The 14,988-nt window shown below is 42.3% G+C and overlaps 1 protein-coding gene across 5 annotated transcripts in view; it reads left to right on the forward strand.

Annotated features, from left to right (window-relative positions):
* MFSD13A (major facilitator superfamily domain containing 13A) overlaps positions 1–14,988 on the forward strand; it is a 36,874-nt gene that overhangs the window by 13,883 nt on the left and 8,003 nt on the right. For all 5 annotated transcript variants that reach the window (XM_069980200.1, XM_069980201.1, XM_069980198.1 and 2 more), the window contains 4 exons: positions 112–191; positions 2,975–3,424; positions 9,612–9,726; positions 14,418–14,514. In XM_069980200.1, the coding sequence (XP_069836301.1) occupies positions 112–191; positions 2,975–3,424; positions 9,612–9,726; positions 14,418–14,514 (742 nt within the window). The remainder of the gene's footprint in view (positions 1–111; positions 192–2,974; positions 3,425–9,611; positions 9,727–14,417; positions 14,515–14,988) is intronic.

The raw sequence follows: 14,988 nt of genomic DNA on the forward strand, positions 1-14,988 counted from the left end.
ATGTAGTATGGAGATGCTCATTGCACGTCTCGGCTGTGGCTAAGAGATAGATAGAGACTCCCTTCCCGCTCTTTAGTATACTACTAAAACAAAGTTTGGTTTTTCTTATAGACGATCTTCTTGATCTGGAACAGTCTGAATGATCCCTTATTTGGATGGCTTAGTGACCAGGTCTTCCTGAACACAAAACAGTAAGTCTGACTTAATGCTAACAATTATCCAAAGCCTACAGTAATAGAAAATAGCTGAGGTTTATGGTAATTTGCTAATAGGACAAATGCCAAAAAACCAAACCAGAAATCAAATAGCAATCAACTAAGGATCCTATTACATGGGACGATTATCATATGCAAAACAGGAGTCCGTGGAGCCTCTGTTGCGAGTCTCAAAAAATGGGATAGCCAGATCTCTCTAGCCTGTTGCCACGGGGTGCCTCCATGATAGGGAGAGCACCTCACCACCCTGATAAATAGCCCCTTAAGTCCCACTCGGTTGCGAGTATTGGAACATAAAAAAGGAAACACCAGGGTGGCCCCTTTTTGTCAATGTCTAACTCAAGGTGCGAGTATTGCGATCATGACAAGGGCTTGCCAAGGCAGGCTTCCATCCACAGACAGCCGTTTTGGGGTTTTTGCCCCTCGTCAGTGTGGAGTAGGATTCTGGCTAGTTGGGGCAATAGCAAATCGACCAACAAAACAGTTATCACTGAACTCAAGGAGAACAGTGAAAAAAGTTCCAATGAAGTACTTAAAGGGAACCAATCACGAAAAAAATTTCCATAAAGCTAAGGAAACGTGCTGGTACATCAGCCAGCACGCTTCCTAAACATCCCCCTGTACCCCCCGTGATCCCCTGTATTAGTCAGTATTCGTACTTTGATTAAGTCCCGCGCTGTATGTAAATCTCCGCCATGTAGTCATGGTGGGCGGATTTAGTCATTGTCCTGGGCAGCAGGAGGCGCTGTAATCACGCCCACAGGGGCGTGATTGAAAGTCGTGCGTTCCACCTACGTCAGCCGGGGCTTGCGTTCCACGTCGGCGGCGTGCTGACGTCTTCAGGACGCCGCGCATGCGCAGTACATCGGTCTCGTCTCCCTCCGTACTGCGGAAGTGTGCTGGCTGATGTACCAGCACGTTTCCTTAGCTTTATGGACGTTTTTTTCGTGATTGGTTCCCTTTAATCAAGAGTCTCCACTGATGCCCCCAAAAATTTAAATATGCAAAACAGGAGTCCGTGGAGCCTTGGTTGTGAGTCTCAAAACACGGGATAGCCAGATATCTCTAGCCTGTTGCCACGGGGTGCCTCCATGATAGGGAGAGCACCACACCACAGGCTAGAGATATCTGGCTATCCCGTGTTTTGAGACTCTCAACCGAGGCTCCACGGACTCCTGTTTTGCATATTTAAATTTTTAGGGGGCATCAGTGGAGACTTTTGACTGAGTACTTCATTGGAATTTTTTTCACTGTTCTCCTTGAGTTCAGTCATAACTCTTTTTTTTTTGTTTTTTTATGGGACGATTATCATGCAAAAAATCGTTATATTGTTTGAATTTAAACTATAATCTTTCTGTGTGTATGCAGGCAATGATTGAAAAATTGTGTCGATGTTTTTAGCTGTTAAATATAGATATATTTAATTTTTAATATAATTGATGATCTTTCGGTGTACGTACACAGTTCGTTATTACGATCGCTTGTATACTAGAGTTCATAAACAATCGCAATTGTGATTGTAACTAACAACTATCTTTCTGTGTGTTTCTGATGAGCGATTTCATATTTTTTTCCAAAAGTACTGAATTTCAAGCCCCCCTTGACTTCTATAGATTCATCTAGCAAAATGTACCCAAAGAATTGCCATTTCAGTTCTTTAGTCTGAAAGCAGATCTGCGGCAGAAAATTCTGCTCGGAAATTCTGCAGTGTGACTCGGATCCTCACTGATCAGCTTTGCCCTATCTTCAAAATAGAGTATGACTTCTTGTAATGGGAATATCCCCTCAATTCAGATTCCAAACCACCTAAATTTGTAAAATTTTAGCCAAAACTGTTTAAATACTTAGACAGACACTAGACCAAAATAATAAACATGTTGAAAGACAAACAACTATTATAGCAACGATCTGCTGCCGTCGCTCCTTGAAATAGGAGTGACTGCAGCAGACCTCTATCTTCTGTGGTTGACCCCCTCCCCCCTTTGCTGTCTGTGCTATAATGGGGAATGAGGAGCAAGCGAGCGCTGGTCTGTGCTCGCTTGCTGTGAAAATCGGCGCTGTGTAATAGGGGCCTTAGTCCCACAATCTTACAATCTCCAATTCTCATTTTCCTGCTAGTATCTCCTTTTTCCCCAGAATAGAGAGAGGGGCTTTTTAGTCCCATAGTGTCACCTAACTGGGCCCCCTGCCTTACTGTATAATACATCCTGATGTTGCACATCTTTAGGACCCATTATGGTGGTGCCAAAAGCTGAAGAGGAACCAGGAGGGTAAGTATACCAGTGCCATTCAGCAGCCCACTCCGCTACTTGTCAAGGACAGGCATCTGAAAAGCAGTGACTGGTTCTGGGATCAGTGGTCCACTCCATGCACGCTCACCAAGGGAGCAAAAATCCCATGCACTAGTTCTGTGTATTTGTTTCAAGGAATTAATAAAAATGAGCCACCAGGAAAGTCAATACTGTATTAACATGTTTTGCACTTTCTTTTCCTTGGATATAAGCCAGCAGTCTCTGGCAGCTGGCTGATTCCTATTGAGAGGAACCATTTAGAGTGAAGGTGGCCGTGCATCTCAGATGCTGGACAATGCTTGTTTAGCCAACGTCCATAATTTCTGAAGTCATTTCCACCTACAGGTTTGCTTGGAGTTCTCTGATCTATGTAATTTTTTTTTCTTTTCACAATTTATTTGTATACATGCACAATGTATATAAGATATCACCACGATGATGCCACTGATATTCCTTTTGTCTTTATAGATCCAGCGTAGACATCTCAACCCCTGACGTGGTGTTAAAGAGGCTCGGTGCCTTGAGCAGAAATGGGCCGCTGTTTGCACTCTCCTTCCTGGCATTCTGGGTGTCATGGGCTCATCCAGGTTTACAGTTCCTCATCTGTCTCTGTCTGTATGACAGCTTTCTCACCATGGTAGACTTGAACCACAATGCCTTGTTGGCGGACCTTGCAGTCTCAGCAGCAGAGAGGACGAGATTAAACTTTCACTGCTCGCTGTTCAGTGCCATTGGCTCCCTGTCTGTTTTTGCATCTTACACAGTTTGGAATAAAGAAGACTTTTTCTCCTTCCGAATATTCTGTGTGATCCTAGCGTCTGTCTCTGCCCTTGGGTTCACAGTTTCCACGTGGCTGCTCAGGCAACGCTTCCAACCGGGAGGAAAATCTGCTGACAGCCAGGACTGCTTATTAAAAGAGTAAGTGAAGCACAGTGCCAAAAAGCAAGCGGTGGTTTCATCTAAGGTTGATCTAGCCCTAAAAATTGTATTTAAAGTGGTTTTCTCTTATAATAATATCACAGTATGTTGCAAGAAGTAACCTGAGGGACTGCCAAAGATCTTGTGTATCCCTGCAGAGCGTTGCATTAGCCACCCTCTGTGCAGAGAGCTACAATGAAGCCCCGATTGAGATGAATAGGGATTTATTGCAGAGCCCAGTACAAAGGGTGGCTGGATACAATACCATGCAGGATAATGCTGTGAGGGAGCTGTAACCAGTGTTGTGCCCCCTTTGATCTTGGGAACAATGATGTTCTCAGTAGTTGGACCTCATTGAGAAGTAATTGATAGAATATCCTAGCAATATACCAGATCTTACCAGGTAGTAAAACCCGTTTTAGGCTGGAATCTCACAATCACTTTAAAATGAGAGTTTTCCATTTGTGTGTTTTTTTTTTTTTGTTTTTTTTTTTGTTTTTTTTTGGGCCTTTAGGATAGATCATCAGTATCTGAGTGATCAGAGTCTTACTTCTGGCACCCCTGCTGAACAGCTGATTGAAGAAGCTGTGGTGCCCCTGTGATCGCTGCAGCCTCCTCATCACTTATCAGTCACAGCGCGCTATACTCTCTGGCAGGTCTATTTAGTATCTGTAGCTCATTCCATTCACTTCAGTGGGAGGATATGCAATATCAGGAACAGCGGCTGCCACGTGTACACAGCTGTGTCTGGTAAGTGATAAAGAGGCTGCAGCGATCCCAGCCACATTCCCTTTAGCTTATTGATGTGGGTTGCCAGGAGTCGGACTCCATTGATTTTGTAATTGTCAATTCTGAGGATCCTTAGAGTATTAGTAACACTAGAACTGTAACTTAATTTTACTTGTCTTTAAAATATAGTACACTTCTGCCACTGTATTGCTCTATAACTATACTGAAGGGATTTTACCACCAGAAGTGATGGCAGAGTGCCAGGAATCGGTGGGTACTGGACTTCCCGAATCTTAACCAATTCTCAGAATCAAGTCCTGGGTGTTAAGATGCATGTGAAAGGGACTTTATTTATTTTTTTTTTGCTTTGCATTTAACATATAAAAGATTGCACTTGTGTTTGCTACAGAAACAGCAATGCTTGAATGAGCGAGCACACAGGCACTGCGGCAGTTCCTTACACAGTGCACCACACAAAGACCTATTTAGCCCTAGCGGGTTTAACCTGAGGGTATCACATGTATAGTATGGTAAGAATGGGGCGGTTTCCAGAAGAGATGAGGATTATAGCAACACACAGCTGAAACACATGGTTAAAGTGGAGCGGCTGTGTTTGAAGTCGAGCTTTAGCTTGAATTCCCATAACAACATATCCTACAGGTTAACCGGCCAGATTGTTCATACTATAAGTGTTACGCAAGTCATTGCTTTTCTGCTTTTGTACATCAGCATCTTATAAGTGTCATCTCAAGAGCTGCTCCTCCATCATTCATCATCATTATTCTCGGTGAAATCTAAATAGTTGATGTGTCATCTTGTACGGCATCCAAGGAGTTCATACGCACATTATAAGGTGTGAATTTCTCTATGGTGTTAACGGTTATCTCCATCCAAAACACAACAGAAACAAACTGTTTAACCCTTTATGTGCAATGGATTCAACAGAATTCTCATAAACATTTCTAGGAAATGTAAAGTAGACGCATAAGAAGACATAGCGGTCGGCTCCTACGACTCTGTTTGGAAGTAGAAAGGCAAGCTGCTGTGTGACTGCTTATATCCCTGAGAACAAAGGGATCAGGCAGTTGAAATTCAGCATAACCAATCCTCTTCATGTCCATTATCATCTGTCTAAAAAGAGTCAGGAGCACCCCCATACACGTTAGATGGTCAACCAGTCTGACACGTCTAATGTGCATAGGAGGCCATAAGGGGTATTACATTTCATCTAAAGAATAGGAGACAACAAGCTGATCGGGGGGGGGTGCTACTGCTGGGTTGGATGGATTCCATGGCACATGCACAGCCAATACTTTGTTTAGTCTCTTTGGAACCGCCAAACATTTCCATGCATGGGTCGTGCACTCATAGTCATTTTAGGGACATAAATGCTTAGAAGTTCCATAGAGAATAAATAGAGCTCGGGACATGAACATGCCGTGTGCTTCATTCATTTCAGGACCATTTTCTTCCTGTTCTTGGCATCGGTGGAGTCTGAGTGGTAGGCCTCCCCCATTGATCAGCTTGGTTTTACCTATGTTCTGGATAGGGGATAATTTAAAGTGATAGGAGTATCCCTTTAAAGGCTGTGGTCTTAATTAGAATTCCCTACTATTTAGCTGCTACTTGGAGAAAGCTAAATCTATCAGTCCCAGAGTTAGAGATGTGCAGCGATATACTTTGCTCAGTATGGGTATGTGCACACTGAGTAACTTAGACAGAAAGTCCGTTGCGTAATCCGTTGCTCGCGGATAGCAGTGAGCGCGCGCGTCTCTGCCCGTGTCATACTCTATTCTATGCATGAGCGGATTCCTTCCTCCCTCCAAAGAATGAACTTGAATGGAGTCTATGACACGGGACGAGACTCGCACGCCCGCCGCTATCCGTGAGCGACTGATTACGCGACAGACATTCCGTCTAAATTACTCAGTGTGCACGTACCCTAAGATATGATCAGACGTTTTCCCGCTCCTCAGCTGATCGCTGTCACTTATACATGGGCCGATTATCGGCTAAAGGAGTATTTGTAGTAACACTCCTGGCCAATAATTAGCCTGAGTAAAAGGCTCTTTAGACACGTGAGGCGAGGCGGCTATTGGTAACACTAGATGGCCATAAACATTGCTGAAAAGTGCAGACTTACCCGCTAATCCCTGTAGGTATTCAGTGATAAATACCATCCCCAACAGCTAGCCATGTTTGTTGTCTGGGAATGCTGGTGATAATTTATATGTAGCCTGTAATGCTAATGTATAGGTATTAGGCCTCACAGTTTTTGCTTGTGTACGTGACGCACCTTGTAGTCTGCTGAATAGGGTTCTCACAACAGGATAGTATAGATCTGTCGATTACCATAGGTGGCCATAGACCTTAGATAGCTGTCAGCAGACTGATTTTTCTCATGACTGGCCTATACATATACATGTGTTACAAGTGGACATCCAAGCTTAGATGTTTCTATGGAGTGAAATGCTGCTATTTTTGTTCGTGAAAGGGCTTATCCAGGCTTAGAAAAACATGCCCACTTTCTTCCGGAAGCAGCACCTATCCTGTCCTCTGTTTGGATGTGATTTTTACAGCTCCGTTCCATTGAAGTGAATGCAGCTTAATTGCAATACCACACGCAACCTGAGGGGCAGGGTGGTGCTGTTTTGCAAAAAGCAAGTAGTTTGTTTGTTTTTTTTAACTTTAAGGGGTGGCAGTGGAGAAGGCAAAAAGGGGCTGGAGGATAGGCCACATAAGTTCATGGAAGAACAGAATTTCAGTGTTAGTGTGGTCCAGTATGTAGTCTGTTGACGGTGGACATGGATACCGCCACTTATAATAAACATAAAAAGGAGAGGTCCCTCTAGAGTAGCAATTTGTCATGGGGTCCATTGCATTAAGATACAAAGAGAAACTTTGAGGGATTGAGAAAGGAGGAGAGGGTGAGACTTATGGAATCTGATGGCACTAAAAGGGTGCGTTGAGTGAGCACTTTGGGTTTGAAATTATTCTAGTTTTGTCAGTCAATCCCTATAAGAGTATGTCCATACTACAGAATCCCGGCAGATCACCTGCCGTGGATTCCGCAGCTCGCCCCAGCTTGCGGCCATGCACATCTCCGCTGGTCCCATAGGCTTCATTCTATGGTTTGGCAGATTCCGCTGTCCGCCCGAAGAATGAGCAGGTTCATTCTTCGGGTGGATGGCGGAATCTGCCAAACCATAGAATGAAGCCTATGGGACCAGTGGAGATGTGCATGGCCGCAAGCTGGGGCGAGCTGCGGAATCTGCGGCAGGTGCTCTGCTGGCTTTCCGTAGTGTGGACATACCCTAAGATTCTTTTCCAGAAACAACTTGGTTGTATTGAAGCAGCTTCTGATGAAGTCCTTGATGTGGGGTGGGAGTTATTTTTTTTTTTTTTTAACCCAAGATACCTTTTGCAGAGTTGCCTCCATCCTTAGGGCCCTATTACACGGGACGGTTATCCTGCGGAAAATTGGTATATTCAAATTTAAATGATGATCGTTACGTGTAATTGCAGGCAACGATCGAAAAATCATTTGTGTGTGGTTAATCGTTTATTTACATCCGACACTAAAATCAGTTAATCGTTTGCTGTAATTACGTATTCGTTAACATATTTAGTGTAATTCCAAATCGTTCATTCTTTTGCTTGGATCAGATGGAGTAAATGATTGTTGTAACAATTGTAACTAAGGTCCATTTACACAGAAAGATTTTCTGCCAAATATTTGAAGCCAAAGTCAAGAATGGATTTGAAAACAGAAAAATCTCAGGCTTTTCTTTATGACCTGATCTTTGTTTATAGTCTGTTCCTGGCTTTGGCTTCAAATCTTTGGCAGATAATCTGTCACGACTATCATTCTGTGTAACGGTCAATTTACACAGAAAGATTATCTGACAGATTTATCTGCCAAAGATTTGAAACCAAAGCCAGGAGTAGTTTTGAAAAGAGAATAAATCTCTGTTTCTGGCTTCAAATCTTTGTCAGATAATCTTTCTGTGTAAATGGACCCTAACATGGTGAACGATTTTAGGTTAACGATAAACAATCTTCTAATAGGACCCTGAGTAGGATGGTGAGTTTTTCAAGAAAAATGTAGAGGGCAGGTGTGTTGGGTGCTAGCCAAGTTAGTAATATTGTTTTCCTAGCTGCTGAGGATATGTAAGAGTAAGTGTGTATATTTATGGGGGATAATCTTATCGGTTTCAGGGAGTTGACCGAGAATGGCGCCCAAGGTGGTTGCAGGGGAGTATTTTCTAATCCTGGACAACCTTTTAAGGACCCATGACGTACCTGTACGCCAGTGGGTCCGGTATGAAGTGAGCTCAGGGGCTGAGCAGTGTGATGCGGGGGTTCTGCTCATTCTATCTGACTGCCTGAGGTTCTTTATCTTCCTCTCGGCAGTCCGATCGGCGCTTGGTGCATAGTCTGCCACAGGCAGGCTGTATGCAATGATCACAGATAACACTGATTAATGCTATGCTATGGCATAGCAGTGATCAGTGTTAGAAATCCAATGTAAAAATTTTAAAGTCCCCTAAGGGGACATAAAAAAAGTGTCATGTAAAAAAATTAAATCACCCACTTTCCCATTTTATAAATAAACACGTAAAAAATAAACATATTATATAATGTAGCGTGCGTAATCGTCCGATTTATTAAAATAAAACTGTATTGTTCTCGCTCGGTGAGTGGCGTAAACAAAAAGCTGTAACAAAAAAGCCAAGATTGATGATTTTTATAACATTTTATTAAAAAAAAAAAATTGGATCAGTACGTCCGATCTACACAAATAAATTAATATCATGGTGCAAAAAATTACACCCCATACAGCCCCATATGTGAAAAAATAAAAACGTCATAAGAGTCACAATAGGGCCATTGTAATGACCCCTATTTGTAAAAAAAAAGGTTTGCTGTTAAATTAGAAAAGCTATGTAAACATGCATATCGCTGTATTCAGACTGACTTATAGAATGTTATCGTGTCGGTTTTACAGAAAAGTGCATTACGTAAACACAGAACCCCCCAAAAAATTGCTGAAGAGTGTGTGTTTGTTTTTTTGTTTTTTTTCCAATTTCAACCCATAAATAATTTTGGGATTCTGTCATACATGTTATGGTAGATTGAAAGGTGCCATTACAAAGCACACCTGTTCCTGAAAAAAAACAAGACCTCACATGGCCCTGTAGATGAAAAAATAAGAGTTACAGCTCTTGGCGAGGAGGAAAAAACAAAAACGCAAAACTGTAAAGTGGCCCGGCCCTTAAGGCCATTTTGGGCTCCGTCCGCTCTTCATTACATTCTGCCTTGAACATACTGTAGGCCTTTATTCCTCCAATATGAACTCCTGCTTTACCTGTACCATACAATACGCCTGTACTCACCTGATGACACTATGGGGACTATTTTAGGCGAATTCATTATCTAATGGATTTTTCTCTTACAGATTATATGTTGATCAATCGGATTCTCCTGAAAAAAAGATTACCCTTCTAGAATACCTCAAGCAGCTGTCAAGACACCGAAACTTCCTATGGTTTGTCTGCATGAACTTAGTGCAGGTAAGCTAAGAATTCATTGTCCATACATCCTTATTATACGGATGTATGGATGACACACCTGGGAGGAATATGCCGTCGCCAAGCTTATTGACTGACTGTATAAGTAATTTAACCACAGGCAGAGGGATTTCAACACTTTATCTGGCTGTATAGAGATTATCTATGAGACATAATGGCCATACACGCTAGGCAAACATTGGCCTAGAGATGAGTTGATAGCATTTATCATCCTCAGGTTCCCTATTATTGTGCATGTGTAGCTTGGCTGAATGTACGTATTAATCCCTATGGAGACATAAGAGCACTTCTAGTGTTACTCATCACCTGATGCAGGGTGAAAACTGATAGAATCATCTGGAAACCTCAAACCAACACACTTTATACTTAGTCTTATGCTGCGTTTACACGGAGAGATAATTCGTCCAATCGGACGATTAATAATTTCGAAGTACCGATGTGTTTTTTATAACAGAGTTTAGACTTAACAATATATAGTTTGGAAAAATCGTTATTGCGATTGTTTTAAGGTCTCTTAAGCCTATCTCACACACAGGGTGAATCGTGAAAGACTGTTTACACAAAACGATTTGCGAATTTTTAGCGAACGACCAACGACTATTTGAGAACATGTTGAAAGATCAAAATGAACGATTTCTCGCTCGTCATTTGATCGTTCGCTGTGTTTACACAAGGCGATTATTGCTCAAATGCGATCATTATTGCGAAAATTCGAACGATAATCGTTCCGTGTAAACGCACCATTAGAGCAGACACTAGCGTTTTCCTGCAGGTCTCTATCCAAGTACCCTACCAGTACTGGGGAGGTCCAAAGCTGACAATTTATGCTCTCTATTCTATAAGATGTAAAGTAATACTTGTGGTGTTATAGTATAAATGGGAATAATAGAATGCTAATGAATTAGGAAGAGGGAAACGAATAAGCACCTAGGAGTAGTATGGAAATAATGAAGGACATAAGATTGTCTTTGCCCATAGCAAAAAAAAAAGTTTCCTTATTGCACTCTGATGTGTCCTGCACAGATAGTTGTGTAGCGTAATTTGGTATATAGAGTATATTTATGGCAGCACCTCTGCGCCGTTGCTGTATTTGTAATGGAGGTATGATGGGTTCCTGTAAAAGATAGGTGATTTTTTTTTTTTTTTGTCAGGGAGCTGAGCGCTGTATTCTCAGGCAGTTACTTCCCTCTTGAGGAAGTCCAGAGAATGACAAGTATCTAAAAGGATCATTGAGAAGTTTGATGTAATGCCGCCCTCAGGCGTCCCAGTGAATAATGCGGATCCCTGACTCCCCCATAACCATGCTGCTGCTTCAGTTTGATGAAACATATGGGTTATTTTAGTAGAGATAGATAAGTTACTGCATGCATCCCAGCCTTTAACAATAGGATCCAACAGACTGAAATCCAGCTCTCTGCACCAGTATGTGTCTACATGGACCTGAATGAATAATTGTCCATATAAACTGTTTGTAGCTGAGCATTCATCCTAGAGGAACCAATGCACAATAGGCAAAGGTCGGCCAAACCTGCTGATATTGACAGAAGGTGCCGACAATCTAATGTTAGTTGGAATCCCCATACTCTGCCCCTTCACCTAGATGGTAAATGTGACAGACCTGGCTTCTAAAGTGTATGGGCAGCTTTAATCTGTGATGTTATAGGAGACTCTGTTGTTGGAAATTCAAGGGGTTGATTTTTCCAGAAAACACCGAAAAGGTTTTCCCTGTGAACATAGTTCTGTAAAAGTGTTTCTCTGAAAGGCTGGCCATACACATTAGATCATCCAGTTCCTTCCATATTTCTTATTGTTGCATTGGTTTGCCATCTCTATTTACCAGCTCGGACCAGCTGTAGGTAGGGGTAAAATCTGTATTCCGCCATACTGGAGTGATCATTCCAGTAAATGATAATGTATGTACTTAACCCCCAGCGCGCGCGCACACACACACACACACACACACACACTTACACTTTTTTTGGGGGGGGGGGGCATTGGCAACCTACTCTAGCATCCTCACTTGTACTTGTGTGTTTTTATGGATGTGTATTTTTTATGGAAGTGTATACATGTACTTACTGTAGGGATGTGTTTGTGTGGGTGTGTATACATGTTTCATACTTGTATGTATGTGTATTTGCATGGCTATGTGTACATGTATATACAAGTGTGTGTGTGTATAGGTGTATGTCTTTTAAAATGTGTAAATAAGCCTTAAGGTGGACCTTTTATTAGAGCTAGAGACATGCACAAATTCTATTTTGCCTATTTTTAGGATAAATCCATCATAGGCATTTATGCTATAACAATTTAACAATGGAACAGGAGCACATTGATGCTGGTCCCTCAAGATAAAATATTGGTTCTAGGATGACCATTGTATGTTAAAAATATTGTGTCTTAAAGGGGTTATCCAGCGCTACAAAAACATGGCCACTTTTCCCCCTACTGTTGTCTCCAGTTCAGGTGTGGTTTGCAATTAAGCTCCATTTACTTCAATGGAACTGAGTTTCAAACCCCATCCGATCTGGAGACAACAGTAGGGGGGAAAGTGGCCATGTTTTTGTAGCGCTGGATAACCCCTTTAAGACCAAAGCTCTATGGAAAACTGGTAGTGGATTCCGAAGCCCCTATAATATCCCAAAATGGGAGAAAAAAAATTCAGATTTGAAGGGGTACTCTAGACAAGCTTACTGTGAATGGAGCTCAGCCACCAGAAGTCTGCCGTCATGGCACAGCTACGTTCCAGCGCTGATATTCTGTGCTGTGACGTCAACCCCTTTTTAAAGAAAAATAAGCAGATTACTAATATAGATAAAGCAAGTCCTTACAGCAGCCAGAAAGAGCTACTGGAGACTGCACATTACTTTCTAAGTAGCGGGTTCAAGCATTTTCCTGTAAAGTAAGTGAAGCCGCCCTCACCTGGTGCCCATAGGAGCAGCTCATCCTGGCACAGGTAAAGAGCAGCACAGGACATGTATTACATGTAGCATCACACTGTACTGTAGAGAGGAGATACTAGACAACCTTCCAGTGCATGGACTTCACTAATACTGGGGTTTTACCAGTAAAATAACCACTCATATTGGTTGATCACATGGTTATTCACATGTTCCGCAGATCCTGACTGTCTGCAGAATTGGATGTTGAGTCTGGTCTCAAATTTCAATGGTTCAGAAAGGACCATTGTAAGTTGAAAATATTGTAACCTGAGGCCATTGTAAGTTGAGGGACCATTGTATTAGATGGCTGAGGTCCAACTCCTAGCATCCCCACCCATCAGCTGTTAGATGTGAGCACCACAGTCTCTGTAGCTGTAGTAGTGCTGGTGCATGGTATTTCTGCTGTCACATTCAGGTGTGTTGGGGTCCTTAGTAGACTCTCTATAGTGGGAAATTGTGAGCTTCTATTTTGAGAATTATCAAACTTTTTCTGTGACTGAAATCTGCATCAGATTGTGACAGATCTTAGTTTTTGGGAGTCGGTCCCTCGCATACTACAGAAATCGCTTGGATAACTTGCCGCAGATTCCATGCGTGTTCCCGCTTGAACAGCTGGCCATCCCATAGGCTTCATTTTAGGCTCAGGCGGATTCCGCCCTCTGCCCAAAGTATTGATATGTCAATTCTTTGGGCAGATAGTGGAACCCGTCTGACCATACAATGGAGCCTATAGGATCGGCGGAACTTCGGGCGGGGGGGGGTCTGTTGGGTGGTTGAGACACGGAATTCGCTGCAAGTTATCTACGCAATTTCTGTAGCATGCAAGGGCCCTACTGCAGTAAACACCCTGACCAATCTGTCCATGTAAAAGGTTCAGTGATCGGCTGACGGATGAGAAAGCGGTCATCCATCGGCTGATCAGATATTTTGTGCTGCCAATAAAATAGTGGTTTTGGGCCACACATTGCCCTGTGTAAACATGACGTGTGAGGGCGATAAGGTCAATAGCCACATGATAAATCAAGATATGTAATGGCTCTGCAAATCACATGGATTGGCCCTTGTCATCTGGAGCCTGCCAGACCATGTAGAAAGGTTCTTAGCCCGTTTAACTATAGGATGGAGATTTCTATTGCAATGAAAACGAATAGAGTGGGATATGTAAGCACTTTATGGCGTAAATGGAGTGTTTACCAGAATATACCACAAACCTGACCTGTACCAATAAGCCACTGTTGCGAAATAACGCATCATGAGACCTTTCACCTTTCTTCTTTACTTGCATCTATACTTTTATATATTTTATATGTTGCATTTTCATCATTATTATGTCTTGGCATTCTTTGATATTCTTACAGACAGATTTAGAGGAACTGTTCTGTTCTGTTTTATTGTCATGTTATGTTATGATGTATTTGTTATGCCTATTGAATAACTTGCTTTGCTTTCATTATCGGCCACCATTTCTGGCCGTGTTTGCATGCAGTGTTTAAACTGATAATTTCAATAAAAAATAAGTCATAAAAAAAAAAAAAAAGAAAGGTTCTTAGCCCGTGTACGAGTCTGGTGTAGTGTATCCATAGCACTGTTATCTGGATACCTGCAATACAGCTGTGTACATACAGTGTTTGTTCATGTCCATCTCCGCCTCTTCTTGGTGATGTATGCTGTAGGGTAGACATAGCTTGGCCGAATAAAGGGCATATGTTGCTAAGCTTCTTTGTTTTGCAGGTTTTCCATTGCCATTTCAATAGTAACTTCTTCCCCCTCTTCCTGGAGCATTTGTTGTCGGACAGAATCTCCATTTCTACCGGGTCATTTTTGCTTGGTAAGTTTATACCCGCCCTCATGCTTCATATAACTACACTGTGCCAACATATATTAATACTCATTGGCAGTGGATGCCGCCATAAGTATAAAGTGTGTGGGGGAGCCTTCTGACTCTCCACCGACAGATGTTGGCGGAGTTAGGGGTTAGACATGATGGATTTTCACTGCAGGAACATTTGCCTGTGCCATTCATGTGTATAGAGAGGATAGGGACAGCACAAAAAATTCTTCTTCCCTCATGTTCAAAGCTACTATCGCACCAGGCAGCGGCTTTAGCGGCTCCATTATATTGAGCGATTTATAGGCCGAACAGGCCAATCTCACTGGGTGCAATAGGCTGCACATCTTCCATGTAGTAGGGAATAAGATTACCGCTCATTTACATCATAGGTGGGAGCTGTGTGATAGTTATGCTGGCAACTCATATTAGATTTGTGGATCCCAATGATTTTAACAGAATAAATCAATCTAA

This window comes from Dendropsophus ebraccatus, chromosome 8, assembly GCF_027789765.1.
Source record: "Dendropsophus ebraccatus isolate aDenEbr1 chromosome 8, aDenEbr1.pat, whole genome shotgun sequence".
Lineage (NCBI taxonomy): Eukaryota > Metazoa > Chordata > Amphibia > Anura > Hylidae > Dendropsophus > Dendropsophus ebraccatus.